At 30.1% G+C, this 22589-nt stretch overlaps 1 protein-coding gene across 1 annotated transcript; it reads right to left on the bottom strand.

The window, feature by feature from the left end:
- Nucleotides 1-4745: 4745 nt before the first annotated feature.
- On the bottom strand, nt 4746-22263 carry LOC113393353 (uncharacterized). The gene is made up of 7 exons (XM_026630198.2): nt 22154-22263; nt 9414-9463; nt 7428-8823; nt 7087-7380; nt 6080-6487; nt 5450-5540; nt 4746-4939 (listed from the first exon to the last, which is right to left on the bottom strand). Exons 1-7 carry the CDS (start codon nt 22181-22183, stop codon nt 4749-4751), a joined length of 2460 nt encoding a protein of 819 aa, XP_026485983.2. The 5' UTR covers nt 22184-22263; the 3' UTR covers nt 4746-4748.
- Between the last annotated feature and the right edge of the window lie 326 nt (nt 22264-22589).

Below are 22589 nucleotides of genomic sequence, written 5' to 3'. Positions count from 1 at the left end.
AATGTAATTCTATAATATCCCGATTTAGGTAAAAGTGTATATAACATTTGCTAAATAGTAGGCGGTAACTAAGTTACGCGTTTATCGAAATTGTATCACGGGAAACTACACCATAATTGTTTTATCATTACGATTTAAGCCACACAATGTAATGTTAAAATACGACGTATTTCCACACATATGTGTATGTTTTAATGTTAATTTCGGACTCGTGGTTTCATAATTAATATGCTGCGAACTTATTTTCTCAAAGCCAAAGATTATTACGTAGGAGACATTATTCATTATAAAGGAATTTTAATTTGTTTACAAAGATAAATAGTGTGTCGCATAATAATTAACTTGCTTTGGGAAATTGATTTTTAACTAACTTACAAATGAGCGAAGGTAGTCAATGATAGAAGGTGAGATAGCCCAGTGGTTAGAACGCGTGCATCTTAACCTTTTTGCAGGTTCAAACTGAGGCAAGCACCACTGAATTTTCATGTTCTTAATTTGTGTTTGTAGTTCATTTCGTGTTTGGCGGTGAAGGAAATCATCTTGAAGAAATCTGCATGTGTCTAATTTCAATTAAATTCTGCCACAAGTGTATCCACCAAATGATGCTGATTATTGTTATGGAACGATTTGAATTGTGATCTTACTATATAGGTCATATTGGTACATGAACTTTGGGAGTGTTCAATTCGTACTTAGCTATAAGAAAATTACTAAGGAGGTAATAAAAATTTAAGCAAATATCTACTACTAAGATAATAAAAATAATTTAAAAAGTTATTTTTCTATATATTTTCTTCAAGTTTTCTTGCAATTATAATTATTAAGTACATTAAATGCAATGAACTGAATTTGAGTAAATTTTTTGCATGTCCTCGTATAAAAGCATTTCCTTCAAATTAGAAAAGGGAAGGATAAAAGTCAAATGTACACGTGTAAATATGTATTCTCGTATAATTAATACAAGAAAGGAAAACATCGTCACGATGGCAACATTTTTATAAATAAATGTCATACTTGTGACTTAAAATTATTTGTCTCTTTTGGGTAAAATAAAAATATTATGTAAATAAAAATGTTATGTAACGTTTAATCTTAAAAAAAAAACATAGCAAAAATAGTGATTGCAACATAATGTATATTATAAGGAGAATTAGTGTGACTTTCCGAACGTCATACGTCAAGCTGTCAGATGGCTTTTAAATTCATTCTCTTTTTGGCGGGAGGCAGCGCGAAATACGGTCAGGCGTATCATTGTTGAATGTTTTTGTAATAATATTAGCAAACCAGATATTGATTAAAGTATTTGGTAATTAATTATTATTATTTTATATTCTTGTAATAAATTTATTAAAAGTAATTTTGTTTTGTTAATAATATACATTATTTTCATCTTTTGTAATTTGCGAAAATTCCACAGCTTGTCCTTTAACGTGTGACCTTTCCCTGATATCAAATAAATCTAGTGTACTATTGATGCTTTTATTTAATCTGGGCCTATGACATCGCGCAAAGTCGAGAGATGAACGTATATGCAATTCTACAGGTGCACTTATTGATTTTAGTGAACTATTTGTGATATAATATTACGTATTTGTTGCCGATGGTTGCATCATATCTTTTCATAGTTGATAGGAAAAACAGTACATAATTACAATGATGTTTACAATTCCTTATGCCGGATTGGCCTAACGGTTAGAACATAATCTTAACCGTAGAATGCCGGTTTAAGTCCGCATTTGTAAATTTTCATGCACTTAATTTGTATCTCTAATTATTCAACACGTGCTCAATGGTAATGAACATCATCGCAACAAAACCTGTATGTGTTGTATGAAAATCTGCCAGAGTTACTAATATGGTCTATCTTTTAGTAACATGGCAATTTTCAGATTTTCAGAACACAAGAACCGTGTTTGTTGCGCTCATGTGTTAAGTATAAAAAATAATTTGGCATGAATTATTGCCAAATTAATTTTTATGTTTCACTGCTTCATTTTCAAATTAATTTCGAACGGATCCGCCGCTTAATGCATAAGATTTTGAGGAAAAACTATTTACAGACTCGAAAAGATTTTAATTATTTATCGGAAAAGCTGGCACTATTTATATATTGGTCATAGGTATATTTTACTTATTTCGAACTGAATGTTTGTCATATTATCTTTTTTTTTAGTTAAAAATTATAACTTCATTCATCAAATAACAGATGAGGGTATATCTATCATACCGTACCCGTAACCTTAAACTAATTCTAATAAAATATATTTTTAACTACCTTTCAAAGTCTTCGTACAAATAAATTTGTGACAACCCTAGCTAGCCGTTTTTTTTATTGCACAAAACTACACATTTTAAATTGAGACTGCTCAATATAGTCTCTAAATATAAGAAATGAAATAATTATTAGAAAGATCCTATCTATAATTTCGTTTATTTTCGAGAAGAATCTTTATTAATGATGATTATCCTTTTTAATGTTAAACACGTATTCGCTGTTATAATAAAAATATTAATTAGGATTATTTCTTTCACAAAACCTAATATAAAAATTCGAAAAAAAATACATTAAGATTATTTTTCGGTTTCTTTTTAGGTCTGAGTTATTTATTACCGAAACCATCTGCAACTGAAACTGTAATCTTCTAAATATTAAAAAAAATATTTAGACTTTAATTTTGGCTATGAATATAGTTTATACTCTAGACCGCGGAGAAACCTGTTTTTATCGAATGTATTGTCACCCAACGTTTAAAATTGTCCATTGATTTATATTATTAAATATAATGGCTTGTTTGTATTATATCATCATTACAAATCTAGACCACTTTGTTTTCCATATATGCATGTAGCTCAGATGTTATCTGACTCATTATATGCAAAGCCATGAAGCTACTATACATCAGTTCTAGTTTATTGCACATATAAAAAACACACACACAATAATAATAGAAATATTTTTATGATTTTATGTATCGTGGTCATGGCTTCATTACAATAGTATTAAAAAAACTCAAATTCTTTATTCAAAAAGGATCATAGAAGATTGAATCATCTCTACAACCAGTTCGGGATATTGATTACACCCAGAAGAACCAGCAAGTAATTCAATGAAGCTAAGAAACTACTTAGCGCCGATTTACATACGTATGTTAATTTTATAATTATTTATCAAGTTATCTAGTCTGTCTGTATGTTGTTCTAACACAGACAAACGACTAAACCAAATTCAATGAAAATTGGTACGAAATAAATATGTGATTTCGTACCAACGATGGTGATTTATTTATTTATGATGCGAAGATTGAAATAAAAGCTACTGACCTTGGCTTTAGTCAACAGGCTATGCTATGTCAATTAAGTTAGTAATAAAGTATTATTACGTTGGTAGAATGGCAAATGGGTAATCTGATGGTAAGTGGTGAAGGACGTAAAAAAAGTTGTATTTTGTACTATAAGAAATATTAACCGCCCTTTGCATCGTCAATGCGTTATCAACTTTGGGAAATAAGATGATATGTTCCTTGTTCTTGCAGTTACACTGGCTCACTCACCCTTCACAAATCCTTAGTATTGCTGTTAGAATAAGTAATGAGTGGGTGGTGCTTTTCCTTATGGGCTTGCACAAAAACTTATATAAACAAGTAAAGTCGGAAGTCTGGTGTGAATTGTGCATTCTCCTGTGACGCAATATTTAAACAAAAGCGTAGGGTGGGTTTGGTACTATAAAGAAGCTGCAGAATAGAGATGCAATGCCATCTATCGTCTCGTTGTTAAGATATGTAGAATCAAATGTTGGCATGGGTCGCGGTAGATGGCGCTGCAACGAAATTTATGAAAATTTGTTATGGGATGAAAATACAAAGAACAAGATGTATGAATGGGCAGCATTATTATATCTACAGTAATATACTGCACATTGCCATAAGTTAGATCGTGTTAAATATACTTCAGAAATAACTGTATTGAGCCTTGGGGTGTAGTTGATTTATTGAAGAATGAGACAATGAGTAGAATTTTAATGTTTTTTTTTTAAGAAACTGACCTAGGTATTATATATGTTCTGCTATCAATGTATGACTGGGAAAATAAATATAGGGTTTATAATACAAAGTATTATTGATTTATTTATAAAATATACATCGTCAATACAGTATCTATTAATATATAATCTATCACAATATTTTTTCTTTAATTTGTACATTTATTTTATTTATTAACTTACAATTAGAATTAATTTATATAGCATGGCAATACACGGTACCCATATTATTTTCGTTGTCTGATAAATCAAAATAAGAATTTGTTAAGTATTTAAATGATATATAATTATTTTTGTACATTCCATTTAATCTTGTGTGAAAACTTTTGCTAACATTCAACTTTTAGAAGGTTTTTTTTTATGTATTTATTTTAAATTTTTAATGATGGATAATTCTTTATACATTAAATTGAACCGTATGAACCTCTATTTAGATAGACACAATGCATAGTACATTTAATCATTGCTAAGTTTCGCAAAAGCAGCATTTAATACGAGTAAGTTTTATATACATATGGTATTATTTTAAGTTTGTTACATAACACTTCTTCTACATAATTTTAACACATTTTAAATTTCTATTAAGTATTGATCGTCAAATTGTATTTAATATAACATTTATTTCATTACGATCATATAATCGTTTTAAAATTCAAAAGCTTCTAGTCCACAATACAATATTATTTTATTTTTTTTTAAATATTAGTTTTTAGTAGGATTGGCCCTTGTATTTAATTTTCTGCTCAGAATGGTTGACGTGGAAATCAATACCAAGCAGAGTTGGGTCGATGCCAGCTATAGCCGTTCCAATGGGCCGAGCAATGGCGACACCAGAAGCCGCCACCGCTGTCGCCATTGGACGGGAAGCGGCTAATCCAGATTCACCAATCACTGCCAAACCTAGACATCAATAATAAACAGAATGTAAAATATCACAAATTTAAATTAAAAAAAAACATTAGTTTAGTATGATGAGTAGTTACATTTTAGTAAGTTTGTAATTTTACAAAAAAAACTAAACGTTTTATAGGTTCTATATTCTATAGTCATATATGCTAAATTACCCTGTTTGTGCTTATATTTATTTTTTGTATTTCCATTGATTCTAAAATTATATTTGGATAGGATTTATTCATTCTTTTATTTGAATTAGGTCATATATATTATGCTTTTTAATTACTCAAATGAGTTTATATCCGGCTTCATACTGATGAAATTTATAAATAAAGAAAATGCTGTGATATAAATATAATTTTTACCATATAGCAATTAGGAATAATGTACCTTTACCCAGTAAAATCATTATTAGTTTCGGAGATTAATCCATACATACAAAAAAACAAATTTTACCTCTTTATAGGTTAAGAGTTTGAAGATGAATAAAGTTATGGTCAATTTTCTAAGACATACCAACAGGCTTCGCTTCAGCAATTATACTGCCCTCGAGATAAGATTCACCGGTATCTGTCGGAGAGTCGATGCTGATGCCTTCTTCGCCAACCTGGATTAAGAATAATAACTTGTATTAAAGGAATTAGGATAAAATATAAGCATATAATCGAAAAGTAAGAAAAGGCCTGTTAATTTGAAACGACCTCATCGTTTGATACTTTTTTTGTAAAATAGGAGTTCGGAGTGTAATTCACAAAACAACAGTTTAGCTGTTTATTTCGTATTTGGTGTCTAGGTCTTATTTTCTTTTGAGACAATCAAGGTTAATTTTAAACATCCATTTTCAGTCAATACCAATAGTAATTCAAAAATTACAAGTTAATTTAAAAAATCCCAACTAGCTCTAATTTTTATTTTTATTGTCCCACGAACCACAGATATTCAAGGCTTTGAAGTTAGGCTATATGTGAAGTACATCAACGCACACGAAGGCCTTTTGTAACAGTTTTGTAATACTTAATATATAAATTATACAGCATATTCATAGTAAATATCGTTGCCTTTTATTATAATTTAAATAAAAAAATAAATTATTTCCGAATCATTTTTTTACCAATATTTTTTTTATACAGAAAAGGTTATACTTACATCTTCGTCATAGGTATCGTCGTATTTCCTTGTAAGAGTTGCATTTTTTTTAAACAGCACCTCAACATCATCTCCTATTTCGTCGATCAATTTAATAGTATTAGAAGCAGCTTCACCCAGTGAATACAGTTGACCTTTGAATCTATTTTTTTCTTGGTTACCTAAACGGCCAGTCTTTCGTCCAACATTGTGTATTTTCAGTAAATTATTCGACAGAGTTTTAAGGCTCTGTAAATTTGCAGCTAAAACTTTGGATAGTAGACTTTCGTCTTTATTTTTGACTATGTTTTCACTGCTTATACTCTCTTCAGCTACCACTTTCTCGCTAAGGATCGATCCTGTTGTATCTTTCTTCACTTCTAAATATTGTCCCTTTGCGCCTCCATAAAAAGGGATGTATTGTATAGCACCACTGTAAAGATAAAATGTTTTGCCTTAGATTTAATACTTGGATGTTACACGATAATATTCAATAATTTTAAATCGAATTGCCGACTCACTTGGTATATTTATCTCCTTACTTTGAGATGAAATAAGTACTAAAATGTACGTTATATCTTTGTACAAGTGAACAGCTATGTTCTTTTTTACAAATTTGATAAATAAAAAGACAGTTAACGTAATAACGTTAACTTTCTTGTTCGATGTTTATATTTTTTATTATGATAGTATTATTGACTATACTATATGTATATCTCTATATAATTTTTATTTATTTTTAGGGATTTAACATCGTAATTGTGAATCAGAAAAAAAAGCACAATTTTTTAAGACTTGTTTCAAGACGTGACGAGTTATTTTAATGAAACAATTGAATATATCATTATTTTTTATTTACATATTACATTTAAAAATACATAATAACATATCACTATTAAACATTATGTAGTCGAAAAATATTTTCAAGGAGAGTCGAAACTATTTTTCGATGAGTCATCGTTTAGAATATTCTCAATAAGTAAAAAAATATTTTAGTTAATGTCATATTCGTATACGTTCAATTCTGATTCGGCGTGGGCGATACCTCCCGGTCCAGCTATGGCTGTTGCTCTTGGAGTATGTATAATTGAGCCTGGTTCCCCTTTTCGTATTATAACACTTGATATTGGGTTAGATATAGCAACACCATTTTCTCCACTCTTCGCAAACGCTCGAGGATTAATATGAAATATAAATGTGGGGTCTTTCGCCAGATGATCAACGAAATTTTCACCGTCGTAATTAAAGACTTCAGTTGCTTGTCTCTGATAACTTTGCTTGATCTTCGTTACGGGCGTGTAGTATCTATTAGTAAAAAATAACTAATATTAATACAACAAAATATATTTCAATATCGGAAATGGGATCATATTTGTTCGATGGGATGATAATAAATAACAGGACCCGTTGCAACTATTTTTCCTTCTCTTATTGATTCTAACGCTCTAAAATCGTATCCTTGGTGGTGAGGTCGGGTTAATGAGGAAAAGAGATCCGAGTAAGGTGATAGAGCTACAACCCGAGCATGAGGACCGGCAATGGCTAAACCACCTGGTTTGGTATAAGCAAGTCCACCTGGGCCAACGATGGCTGTACCGCCTTTTCCAGCTGTTGCTATACCACCTGGACCAGCAATAGCTACTCCACCTTTACGAACTTTAAGTTTGTTTATAAAGAAACCAGGACTCGGTGCTACAGGTTTTTTGTTCCAAAACCAAGTAAAATCACTTGAAAAAGGAAAACGAAGATCACCTTCAGGATCACTATGTTTAAAATCATCAGTTGATTCAACAGGTGAAGGCCTTTTACTTGGTTTGCGAGTAATGCTTGGCTTTGATGCGTAAATTTTTTTACCAGTTTCACTTTCGTCGAGTTCTTGTTCAGGTGCTTTAGTAGAAACGGTACGTTTTTTTAGTGCACGAGATTTTCTCGAAATAGGTTTTTTCTCGGAGATTGTGCTATCGCTACCGATATCATAATTGTTATTTTCAGTAACATGAGTTTCTTGTAAATTCTCAACATTGTTGTAGTTTTTGTCAGTCGGTGATTTTTGTTTTCTGTTGCACACATCAGCGTTTTGTCCATATTCAACAAAATTGTCTAATCCACCACCTTGACTAAAAGCAACGAAAGGATTTTTAATCAAAACAGGAAATAATTGAGCAAATGGTTGAAAGTTATCTAGTGAGAATGAAGGAAATGATGAAAATGTGGGAAATGATGGAAAGCCTGGGAAAAACGGTTGTTGCTGTCTAGTTTGATATACCCCATTCGAGAGGGATTTTAAATTATTATTTGTAGCATATCCAAGCATTTCGTTATAAGAAGGTGAGGGAACTACTGGTACATTCATTGTATATGGGTTTGATATATAAGGGATCATTGGGCTCTGATAAAAATAATTTGGTGTTTGTTTTGATGATCTTGAATAGTAATTTCGATAGACATCTTCGCTGAGATAGTTGTTTTGCTCCTGATTCTTGATTGAATCCTTATTCAGTTTTGCTGACGCTATAATTTGTTGAATTTTTAAAAGAGTTTCTCTGTCAATACCGTGGGGTTTTTCGCTATAAGGCTTGTTCAAATTTAACTGTTCACGAGACGGCTTATTCAGAAAACTGTTTATGGTTTTTATTTTTTCAACTATATCTTTTATTCCGTCTTCTTCAATCTTTATATTAGAATCTTCTTGATAAGAAATAGATGCATCTTCTGTGTCAGCTTTAGTAGATGTTTTGATAGTAATTTCTTCATTTACTGACGATCTGAAATTATTAAATTTATCATTACTAAATTTTCATCTATGGTTGATATTTAAGACTAAGCATATTAATTTGAGCGTGAATAATAAAAGCGGTGATGTAAGCATAATATACATTAAACAGCATACCTGAACCTCTACCCCGGCCATTATAAGTTGCTCAAGTAGATTCACACTTGAAACTTAATTAAATACTGTTAGTTTTGCACAATTATCCTTAGTTTTGGAAGCGCACGTAAAGAAATATTTATACAGAAAAACTTAGTTATTTTTCAACGTTCTATATAATATATATACACACACACGTCGGCCATTTATAATGGTAATATTATTAGTAAAAAGTTTTTTTTCCTTAATCATGTTATAATTCATCCAAACTTTGAAAATATTTTTATTATTTTTATTAATTCATTTTTATTAATATTATATGGCTATTTTTATATAGCAATACTTGATTTAATACTTTTATAACGCATGAAAGTAGTAATTTGATCCTTAAATGGTAAACTGTATTGAAGAATGCTTAAACGTCTTATTACTACAAAGAAGTAATTAGTATTATTTTACAATAAAAAACAGCTTATTGATACTTACTCATTAGACGGTCGCGATGACACCTCTGCCAGACAGCAAACCAACACCATCTAGAACAAATATATAAATAAGAATCTTACGACCAATTTTGTATTATAAATTTGAAGGTTTGCTTAACGTAAAACATAAACTGGTTGGGAGTATGGATTCTACTGTAAACGCGGAAAGAGCAGCAAGAAAGGGCAGTAGTGCTAGTAATTATCTTAGACTTACATAAAAGGTATGTTTATTATTTACTAGAAATATGTCTAATATATATATAAGACTATTAAAACTATAACACAATTAAGGTGGCAATGATGAAATCCACCTGATTGAGACCATGATGGCCATTCGTAATGAAGAATAGTAATCCATATAACCCGGTGTTAAGCGACATCAGTAGAGTTATTCTGTAAGAAGAAACTCTAAACTCATCTCAGAATAAGAGCGTGAAGTGTCAGAATGCGATATGCGACTTTGATCATAAACAATATAATATTCATAGGACATCAGTGTCGAAATGACGTATCACCATAAGTTGAATGTGAACTTTTCACAGTGACACACGAAGTGATTTCTAACAGAATTGCACTAAAGGCGTCAGTCCATTGGATTTAAGAGCTTTATAAGCCTGGAAGTGTAAAGAATGCCATGTTTCTTCTACATTGGTACTAAGAAATTCTTGACAGATTATTTATTATTCGCCGAGCTGGGATTTGAAACCAAGAAATTGGTATTCACATAAGCTAGCCCTAGAACTAGATCAACGAGGCAGTTTGCAATTGTCCGCGCTGACTGACAAATTAATTGACATTATTCTCGAAATGCACTTCTTTGGTAAGCGAAGTTTATCCATTGAGATAAACGCAAATTCTTGAACCATCACAAACGCAAATCACACTTGTTGTTTTATAAACAACACCAACATCTTTTGTCGTGTCAGTGACTGTACTAGTATTTAATTTTGTTCTAATATAATTATATCCCCTTTTTTACAACTAATTCGTTTAGTTTTTCGATGATATTGATACATATACAAATGTACTGAGTAATATGCAATTATATTTGAATAATTTGTCTTATATTTTTTAGCAAATTTAACCGACCGCTCGTAAGTAGAACGACGGACAAAAAGTCCAACTCGTCACTCTCACCTAAGAATGTAACAGTGGGCTGTTTTTTATGATAATTTTCCCGTTACTTTGTCTTGATGTCGTATATTTGTGTTGAATAAAAAATAATAAAAGTCTAGAGCCATATTTGTATTATTTATTGTTTATAGATGTTTTTATTATATTTATATTGATATATTTAGTTATGTGATTGTATACAAGAAAAAATGTCGGTTCAGATGCTTATTCTGTTCATATCAAAATTCAAATACCAAAAATTTGAGATAATTTGTTCATCACAAACATTTATTTTGGCTTTTTGCGCGCATGATAATTGAGTCTCTTCTAAACAGAAGATACTCATTTATCATATCTTCCGTGGTGACGACCTCCGTGGTCCAGTAGTGTGTACACCGGTACGCTACTCTGAAGTCCCGGGTTCGATTCCCGGCCGAGTCAATGTAGAAAAAGTTCATTAATTTTCTATGTTGTCTTGGGTCTGGGTGTTTGTGGTACCGTCGTTACTTCTGATTTTCCATAACACAAGTGCTTTAGCTACTTACATTGGGATCAGATGTATGTGATGTTGTCCAATAATTATGAATTATTATTCTACCGCCATGCAGCCAGCGTCACTACAGGCACAAGGGATATAACATCTTAGTCCCCAAGGTTGGTGGCGCACTGACGTTATAAAGAATGATTAAAATGTCTATAAGCGGCGGTGGCCACTAATCATCAGGTAACCCATTTAGCCGTCTAGTCATACTATTAAATAAATATATATTTGTTGAAAATTCCCCGATACTTTAGCACGATAATAAATTTTTTATAAGTGTTTTCTAGTCACCACATTGAAACAGTCGTACAGACTGTATGAAATATAGAATAATATAAGGATTATAATCTCTATGAAATTAAATAAGATGCCTAGTATTTATTAGCTTAGCCTTAAAGCTGTGATTGACAATATTAAAAGTATAAGCTATAGTCTGGTGACTACCAGTCTAATTATTAAACTTTATCTAAATAAAAACATGACGGAAGGAATTCATTTAATTCTTAATTGTATTTTTTGGCTTCACGATTATTGTTCTATATGTCAAGGATTGAGATACATTTATAAATAGTTACTGTATTAAAAGTATTTAAGGGCTCCCGCTACCTTTAGTAGAACTTATCTTAATTTATGTGCGTACTAATATTGTGAATGAAAAGAAACTCTCTTTTGACCTATGGAATAGTAGATAAAATCTTGGCTTTATCACAGGTTGTGAGTTGTCTCTACAATAAATTAATAGAAAACATTCAATTCATATTTTTATGGACTTTCGTGCACAGTCAGTGTGATCGTCAGTTTTGGACAAATTCTACTTACTTAAAAAAATATGGATGTTGTTAATTTTTTTTTTTTTTTGATTGAAATATATATGCGAGATAAAAGGAAATATTTAAATATTATATATACCGTATGTTATTTATTACATAATATTTATAAATACAAAGTTTTTTTGTTTCGAATTTTTTTTTAATCAATTAATTGTTTACGGATTGATATAGATTTATTTAGGTATATATATACCAAATATATATTGTTAATATTATGACGGAAGTCTGTAGGCGTCCTTAGATATTCATATATTCGAAATGTCAGTAGTCTGTCAAGACATACAAGGATATCGAAATGCTAGATAAATCCATAAATTCTAGATCAAGTACTTACTAGGAAGGAATTGAACAATAATTATCCATTTTTATGAGCACACTTTTGTCTAAAATCCGTTTCTTTGAGAATGGCTAAGGTTTGTAGCTATATCGCATAAAACTAATTAAAAGGCAATTTATTAGTTGTAAACGATTTTTTTTCTTTAATTAACCGATATTTAAATAAAGGTTGACCATTAAGTTTAATTTCGATATAACGGTGTATATCCGACAGCGTTATGGTTCAGCTGAAATTTATTTTTAAAAGAAAAAAAGTCTTAGTTGGATAAGGAGAGAAGAACCCTGACCGTCTCGTCCTTCATCTTAGTAATAACAGTATGAATCATCACTAAATAGTGTGTCGTTCATTTTAAAAATTGTCTTATTCAGCCTTCATACCAGAATAAACCGTTTTTCATTCTCTTCCAGCTACGCCTTCTCATTCCCTTATTATTACCACAAACAACCTCATAATACTAATAAGAATGCTTTATACATTCATATTTAGTCGATTTACAATTTTAATCTGGACGCAAATCACCCAGTAAACAATTACGCGCGCGTATAATATTTTTTAATTTAAACTTTCATGCAAAATCTCGTATTTTTATAGGACAGATTGACCATAAAGATGAATTTTTATCTGAAGGAATCGTAAACTATTTTCTGTGTATGGCAAAATATAATATATAAAGATAGCTAATTAGGGTGTTATCTTGTATTTTACGAGTCTTGTCAATGTTATTTTTTAATTTACGGTTGACTAGTTTTATTTTTTTTAATCTGTAACTCGTGTACTTTCGTTGTCCGTTATTGGACTATTTTCGCGCCTTTTTGCACTATCATGTAACGTGTTTTTACGTTTAATGAAACGTCCGTTTTATTTTTGACGGACTTAAAAACGGTGACCCCATGTTATAAATATCATAGTCCCATTCTGTAGAAACGTAACGTATTTAAAGAAAAGCGGGATTATTATTTTTTTCTTTGCTAAACTCTCCTAAGATTTTTGGTTTATATCTCAAGTATTTTTTTTAATGATTTAAACGTTATATTTAAGGATATTTGGGCAAAAAAGTTTTTTTTTTATAATTCTAAATAGGCTTAATATTATTTTCGTCTCTTAGTAATGTAACTTATATTTAAGTTCACGCAATTCCCAATAACTTTAAGACAAATATAAGTAACAAAGTTAAATTCTTATAAAAATACAATTACAATTTAGATAATTTCTTAAGGACATACTTGCACGAATTTTCAATCAAATGTTTTAAAAAAGACGAGCGTCGTGTCATTGGATTTGATCGCTTCTTTCGTTTACGTTGTTTTTATTAAATATACTAATGCTATTGATTAAGCACACAATATCTGCATTTAATAAAAATATCATTCGGAAAACACGTGTATCTCGCAATAAGATATTTGCACGAGTAAGTACAGGTAGATAGATCGGATGGTTCTTTGGGAGTATTCATAGTAGCATTGATCACTTTTATAAAATCAGTGATAATCATTGTATGTGCACAAGAAGTTAGGATAAGCTTAGAACGCCAAGTTTCCGACTCCGCAAAGTCAATAAACCATTGTTGGGGCAAGGTATCCGCTTCTATAATAAAATTCTGCAGACATTTTTAACTTTGCCGTTTCACAGATTCAAGTCATTTGTAAAAAATACATTGGTAAAGAAGGAAGGAAGGAATATTGATGATAAAAAAGCGTGGAGTTAATGCTTGTTGACTTCCAGGCAGGAGACATAAAATACATATATCATTGTAATTAAGTAACATGAATGTATTTTTAGATGTTGAAAAAGATTAACTACTGAATTTTTTGTCGGTTCTTTCTCAGTAGAATCGACATTCCGAACCGGTGGTAGCTTTACTTTAAATATTTTGTTAAATGACGATTCAAAAGTGCTTGTAAAAGCCTACTTGAATAAAGTATATTTTGATTGATTGATTGGTTGATTGATTGATTGATTATAGATTAACCATTTCCCTGTCCTGTGTAACACATGTGGTTCATATTTATTGTTCAACTATTTCCCGAAATGTTAAGATTAAAAGTCTGAACTTGAAATTCTACAAGATTTCGCTATCAACAATTCTTTTATACCACTATTTAATATTTAAAGTTACTAATTAACGTTTAAATACTTTTTATTTCATTCGAGGAAATAATTTATTAATAGGTACAGATAAAAAACTGTGAAGCTTTTAACACAATCATTAATTGGTTTCATTTCGCTTATTATGTCTTTACGAGTCGTGTTACATTTTTGTATTTGTTTTTTTTAATCTAGTTACGAATAAACGAATGCATTGTAAGGTCTTTTAAAATGTTAACACTTGTCTCGACTTAACTTTCGCGTTATTTTTCCCTTTTTTTTTTTTAATTCTAATCTTATAAATTCGAAAAGTTTTTGACGAATACACACGATACACGATCGAACGACACGACACCGAATAATATGGATACTATTATGTTTCCATAAATATAAAATCACACATAAAATAAAAAGATAACACTAAATACTTTTAACTGATCGTTTCAAAAATTAATATACTTATTATTTTTAATTTGTAATGTATACAATATGTGTTATTCGGTTCGTTATCGCCTTATCACGGTTAATCGTGTAAACTTAATCCGCTTCACAAATATTTATAATATTAGCTTTAAATATAAACTTAAAAATAACGTTTTTTTTTTTTGTATTCGAATTCTTTAGCTTTACCTTTGTACAGGTTTTGGCATTTGCGTGTAAGTTTCTGGCGATGTGCCATCAACGTACTGGGCGAATCGTATCGAATAATTGTTTACAAACAATTTTGAAGTGTATTGCAGTGTATACCGGGAATTAGCTAGTCTTACTGCATAATGCATCAAAACCTTGTAACGTAATACATCAAACCTTTACATTTGGCAATGGCATTTCATTTGTTTTTTTTTTTTGTTATAATAATTACTATTCATTTAAGGACATTAAAGTTGTTATTGATTGTTGTTATAAAGTCAGATAGGTATTAGTCTATTTTTTTTAAAACGTCTTTCTTACTTCTGATTGATAAGACTAGTTTAATATAAGAATTTAATTATCCGTGAGCGTTTCTTTGCTTCTCGGTCTTATTCTTATAAACATAGCCGATAGATATTAAAAAAAAACTACCTATAAAAAATGTTCGATTGAGGCTTCCTACATAAACCTTCCTTTCCCTTATAAGGACACGGTTCGGAGCTTACCCCACGCTATTCCAATGCGGGTTGAAACACATGTGGTACACTTTAATCCGAAACATGCAGGTTTCCTCACAATTTTTTGTACATGAAAATTAATCGAATCTTACCTGGATTTGAACCCGCAATCTTCCGTTTAACCTTTTCTAACTATTCCGGTCATATATTTATATGACTCGCTCGAATTATTATCGAACGGCACTTCCACTTAACGGAGATGAATCGAAGGTCGTGAAACATTAATATATTTATAACTGTACTCAGTTCTAAATAGCAATAACAAATTTTATTATTAGCTCAACACAAAGTGATTGCGTTCAAAAAACACCGTTAGGTTTTTAACGATTAAAAACCTCCATTACTATAATAGCCACATATACGATCTTTCATTAAAAATATGCATAATTACAATATTTTAATTTGCTGTATTTTATATATAAAATAATGTTATTTTTCACAAATTTGTTTCTGAAATGTCATGTCAAAAGATATTGATAAAGTTTCCTTCTCAATTAAACACAATATACGATAAAGAAGTATGGAGTTATTCTTTGATTATTATGTATATGAAGAATAAAAATGTATTTAATTAAGTAACCTATGAATATTGGCGGAAAAGTAAGAACTATGTTTCTTAGCGGTTCGTTCGGTGGAACATTCCGAACCGGCGGTAGCTTTACATGACGATTCATAATTTTATGAGCCTACATGAATAAAGAATATTTTGATTTTGTACAGACATTTTACAAATAGAAAACTTTCCATACTTAACAAGATACACAGTTGTTATTATTGTATGCTCATTGCTGTGTAACTATTTTTGATTAAAGTTCAATTTTAATATACTTTATGACTGTCAACGTCTATTAATAAATCTTTTTGTACCCTTTTATTTAAGTTCTTTATTGATCATGTCTTGTCTTGCAATCATTTTGAATCATGTTTCTTGTGACATTAATTTGGAGTGGATGTATTTATTTTCTGTTGATCAAAACATCATTTTAGCTTTTCGATTTTTTAAATTAATTTATCTAAATACAAGTGGGTCGTTTCCGATAACATTCAATTCTGTAACCTGCAATTTAAGGATCATTACTAATGAACGGATAAAAACATGACCTCGCTATGGACGTGAAGGGCAAGCACTGATCCTTTTAATAAATAAATAAAATCTTAAAACGAAAATTGGAATCTTAGAACGACATCGTCACGATTAAACTGGTCACGAATGAAGTCAACCAAATTTATGCCACCGCAGCTAATCTCCTGCATAAGTGTCTACATAAACAAAGATGCAACTAGTTTTTTCATACTTGTTATCCTATTAATCCTGTTTCCCTGGTTAAATTATTTAGATGACGGGAGTGACATTAGAATTACGTTTAAGAATATACCAAAGAGCTACCTTCCTAATTTCGGGCTGCTCTAAGTATTTTCGACAGAAAAGCCCTATAACTTATACTAAGACCTGCGATAAATCTCTCATAAGAACCTAAGAGTAAGTTACACTTAGACCGTAAGTGCTAGTATACTAGTGATTATACATATTTTTCAAATTGAGCTATTCTGAATCTAACGCAAAATAATTCCATTAAAAGTAAGCGTATATATAATATTATAGTTAAAAATATATAGAGTCGAATTGAGAACCTTTTTGATTTTGTTAATTAGAATTAAAAGTGTGTCGTAACTTGAAACAGAAAAACGAAATAAGACGAGGATGTCAATTAAATATATAAACAAATTCTATTTGATACTAAAATATGCGCGTGTTGCGCAATATTTTGCAAATTAAAAAAAAAACACACAATAATTGTAAGACATTTGATGTAACCATTAATTAACCTTTGAGCATAAATATTTCGACACTAATTAAAAATGAAATTTTGGCGAAAGATAAATAATTGTCAAAAATAAGAAATTGTAGTGTTATTTAAAGCGTGTTTTTTTTTTTATTTCACAACTATTACAAAAAGACTTGAGAAAATTATTTGTTTACTCTTGAAAGTCAATGCATTAATTAATATTTCAAAAGTTGAAATATAATAGTCCGAATCGTACATAGGTACGATTTGGACTGCCTACAAAGATGGTAGGGGTTTTGTTTGGCCACATGAATACCGGTGGTACCACGTTTTAATCAGTAGAATAATAATATCAATACTTTGAGTTGCTATATTCCTAATTCTGCGTACCCTATCAACTTCGAGGTGCTACTAAGAAATTCCTTAATCGAGAAACAAAAAGCGTTTTATTAATTAAAAGTATATGTTTGAAAATAAATTCAAAATAATGTGACAGAAATAGCTACAAATATTACAGAGATACGAGAAGTAAATTAAAACTTGTAATAGGTCAGTTACCGTCTCCGTGAAGTGAATTATTTCTTCCTTGGGCGAGGTGTTCGCTTCTATAATAAAATTCTATAGCCTTTTAGCTTTAATAAATTTAATTGTCACGAAAGATATTTATGACAAAAAAGGGTGGAGTTAATATTTCCAGTCTTTTTGCAATGTATGTAATAACTTTATTGTATTTAATTAACAAACGGAGTTTAATTTGATCGGTGAAAAAGATTCCTATCAGTTCTCGATACAATCATAATTTCGAAGTGGTTAACAACATTGAATTTATTTAATTTAGGTTTCACTTATATAAAAAGTATTTTATTTAAGTGAAACTCATTCCGAGCCTAGGATCTCGGTATCTGTAGCATTACAATAGTAATAAAAATATATATATTTTGTTGGAAACCATATTCATTTACACTTTATACCCTAAAATACTAGACAATTATATTTTGTATACTAAAGTTATTTATAAAATGGGAGGCATTGATACTTTTTTATAGCATAGGTAGGCAGCAAATGGGTTAATTGATAGTTCATTCCTTGTGCCACTAACCTTGGGAACTGAGATGTTACGTTCTTTGTACACAACAAACAATTCTTTGTATTGCTGCTTAGCGGTAAAATATATTATGACGAGTGTGTGGTACCTGAACAGACATGTTTGCACAACGCTCTACCACCAAGTAATACCCAATACCGAATATAATTAAATAAAGTACATTTATAATCCATATGAATAAATTTCAATATATTTGAGATATTGCTCCCAATATTCGGTTTCGATCGATCGATATTCTGCTTATTGGATAAACCGGTTCACATACGAAAACTTTATAAGAGTTAATTTAATAATATTGAGTCACTCAATGGGGTCAACGAAATAATTTCTATATAGGTTCGAATTAATTAGTGATGCTTCAATTTAATCGAAATAGAAAAAAATAAAATATATCTGAAATAGAAACTCCGAAAACAAAGAGTCAAAGGATTGTCAAAGGAAATTTTGTCTAAATCTGATGTTGATCAGTTGTTTAGTTCGATTGATCTAGGCACTTAACATTCGTACAATTAAAATATAATCTTATTACAAATAAATGGTTTGTATTGGGTCAAACCAATAAAAAAATTATTCAGATTAGCTGTGACGTAATTCTCAATAGCTGCCCAGAGTTTGTTGTGTGAGAGGATAGACAGGGCACTTTTGTTAGCGCACACTTGAGCACTAAAATATGACCCGCTCATTTGGCTTGTCTCTTTAAAACGGCTGCAGAGGTCGAAATCGTTCAAGAGTACATCGGCGTCATCACATATAATAACGAAACTAACATTTCGGTTCATCTATCAAAACGCTATTATATTAAAAAACAACTTAGTGCTTGTAGATATTTTCTCCATGTACGCAAAAAAATAATCGTGAAAATACATAGAAATTAAAGTGATGAAATTTATTTGTTAGTTTTTTATAATAATTGAAAATGTATGAAAGGCTATCCAGATCAAAGGTCAACGCGAAAAACGTCTTCACATTTTTATTAAGTAAAAGTTATAGAAAGTGCATTTAAATTTTTCCTTTCAATTCAATCGTTCGAATGTAAGAGAGCAATTAAATATTGCCAACATTTAAAAAATATTATAAATATTTAAAACTCAATTAAATAATATCTTATAATTATACTATTGTAAACAAAGACTGGAATATAAATGAATTCAGTTTTTAAATAAAAAAAGATTTCAAGCGACTGAATCATCATCATTTGGTATTGTAACTAACACTTTTATATACATAGTTAGGCACCTAACTGTGTCGGATTATAATTTCATACAATTTGTTATATAGGGTAAGATCTTGGGTATATAAACTTTCTCAATAAACTTTCTATCTAACCATATATGAAATCACCCAATCCAACTAATTCTCCAACTATTTCTTAGAGGTCATCCAACCATAACATTTTGTAGCTTTGCATTATGAATGTTACACTAATAGACAAATTTTTAATCGTTTAGATATTGATGAGCACGACACAATCACATTACAAGAATATTAAGCAAAATTAATCTTATTATTGAAAACGTGAAATTTCAAGTGAATATTAAATTCCGATCAAGCACCACCACATGCTAGATTTGTGTTTATTATAAGCTTGGCAATGAAGGAAGACCGTGAGAAGAATTGCATTTGTTGGATATAATACTGCCAGAAATATATTTATGAACATACTTAGTTATATATAGATATATACTTAAGCACTTTGTTGCTCACTTTTTCTAGTAAACGATGTTGATTTTTCGATGCTGATATTCTAGGTAAATTACCACAAGGTGTTCATAATTCGTTGCGCGTTTAAGTAAACTAAGCTTTATTGACAGATCATTGACTTCTCTTCGAACATTCCTTGACTTCTGATTTTATTATTTGTCACATGTTTCGGAAACAAAGAGAAACGCAATATTTTCCTTGTTTATGTCCTTTATTATAGTCCGAGATATAATTGTTATTTTATAATTGAATATGTACAAATATATAAAACGTTGGGAACTTATTACTTTACAATTTCTCTGTCACAAGTCATATCAATAAGCATATTTGTTTATACATCATTGCGTCACGTTAGGTACGAGAATAACGGGATAGATTTCTGATGAAATTTGTCACGATTGACTAATAGTATTTAAGGCAATTATCTACTTTTAATTATTTTCTGGTTACATCACGTGGCCTTTTAGGACGTCCTTGTTTTGAAGGAGTTCATCGATACACAGATTCCGTGACACATCACATAAATGTGATTAGTTAATTTAGGATTAATCGAAAACTCAAATGTCCTTGGCAACATTCTTAGAGTTTGATTTGTGTGTCTGTATTAAATTCGCTATTTTTTTAATATTAAATAATAGATTAAGTATATTAAATATAACAATGTCATATCAATCTTAATGTTAATCTTAAAGTTGTCTTCGGAGAAAGGTTACACATTCATCAAACTATGAGAGTGTGTCAATAGAAATAAAAATTCTCCAATTAAATAAACGATATCACAAAACTACATCGGATTAAAGAGACCGTTACAAATTCCATTGTCTCGTTCGATTTAAGAACACTCACAATAAAGCCTTCAACTTGATGTATGTATGTATTAGACCTACATACTGTGAAAAACTCAAAAGAGCTGTTTGTTAGATGCTACTTTCACAGTAACTGCAAAACGCATTACCCTCATTTAAGTCCGATTTGCGATTGTTATCCTCATTTTGTATTATTTTCTTTTTATATCAGAGATGGAATAGTTTTTCGTAATTTGCAAGCGTCTACCTACTGAGAAAGTTAAACTAACACTAGCCGATTATAATCTTTATTACTATTGTGATAAAGTACACTTTCCTACAACTTCGTATAAGATTGAATAGTGGCTGTTATTTTTTGTATACATTCTGATCAATCATTGATTTGCTTTTTTTTTAATAATAGCTTGATTCGCTGCTTTGTTCAAAAGGTCATTTTACTGCATTCTGTATAAAATAATGTTATATAAAACTCGATGGAGTTATGTCGTATTTATGACGAATAATCTTGTCGCGATACGATATTTAAATAGAAGGATATTTCAAATTAATTGAAACGATTCTTGACGAAAATGAAATTTAAGTAATGAAAGTAATTTTCATAACAACCCTAACTTTCGAACTTCAAGTTAGCCTTGAATTTGAACCGTCTCAAAAATAATGAAATTTAGGTTGATCTCAGACACAAGTAGCAATAGTTGTTAGTGAGCTTGTCATTTGGCGGGCTCTATATTTAAAAGGTAGAACAAGACTTGAATTTAAAATAAATTAATCTGAAACGTATCTTGCATATAAATTTGCATTAGACTTGCAACAAAATAAATATTTCACCTCACGTAATTGAAATCCCTAATAATAAACTATTAGATTTTATTTTGTATTTTATGTTACTAAATAACTATTTTGATTAATGTTTTAATAGTTATAAATAAAAGTATTAAGAATTTGCAACGTTATTTAAAACCGAATTTCATTTAAACTATGTAATTGAAATATTTTTGTAAAAACGAAACCAATATATTTTTTATTCCTATATTTAAAAAAAAGTGATTTATATTCCTTACGTCACTTTTGATATGAAAACAAGCACATTTAATATTGAAAACATTTATTTACGCGAATTTTAGGTTTCGAATAATTTTTAAAAACACGAGTTAATTAATAGCTGTTTAATATTCTCCCGAAATTTCCAGAAGTATTTAAAATAAGTTTTAATTAAAAGAAAGTTACACTTCGACATACATTTAACAGATATGGCTACATTTAATATATTAACAGAAAGAGAACTTACCAAAAATCCTATCGAATACTTCAACGACATTTTAGGTTGTAAACAAAATCTGTTATAATTTCAGATACGTGCGTTCTCTCTTGTGTTGGTTTGTTGTTTGATGAAGCGAGCGTTCGGAAGCTTTTTCTAAATTTCGCGGTCAAGCCGTTGCGCGCCTACTATTTTTTCAGTTTTCGATTACAACTTTTAAGTTCGTTTTGGTTGACGTATCGAAATATGGAAAAATAATATAATTATATGATTTATGGAATATGTAGGATTTCAAAGTCAAAGCAAAATATTTTTTGTTCAATATAGAAGGGTTAAACTTACATATTTACTGTCGTCAATTTTACCATTCGTTCGGTAAGAGACACTTTATACCTGAAGAGATCTGGCGACAAAAAAAAAACAATTTTAACACGGTTCACTTCTTTTTTGAGTTATTTTAATCAGT

Source organism: Vanessa tameamea, chromosome 6, assembly GCF_037043105.1.
Source record: "Vanessa tameamea isolate UH-Manoa-2023 chromosome 6, ilVanTame1 primary haplotype, whole genome shotgun sequence".
In the NCBI taxonomy this organism is placed as follows: Eukaryota; Metazoa; Arthropoda; class Insecta; order Lepidoptera; family Nymphalidae; genus Vanessa; species Vanessa tameamea.
This window is presented reverse-complemented; position numbering and strand designations above follow the sequence as displayed.

What these genes read in the sequence shown, in the direction of transcription:
- LOC113393353 (XM_026630198.2), bottom strand. Translation starts at nt 22,183, where the DNA reads ATGTCGTTGAAGTATTCGATAGGATTTTTG. An exon ending in AGTATTCGATAGGATTTTTG is followed by an intron (nt 9,464 to 22,153) that starts GTAAGTTCTCTT and finishes TATTTGTTCTAG; the next exon opens with ATGGTGTTGGTTTGCTGTCT. An exon ending in ACGATACCTATGACGAAGAT is followed by an intron (nt 5,541 to 6,079) that starts GTAAGTATAACC and finishes TTCTTAATCCAG; the next exon opens with GTTGGCGAAGAAGGCATCAG.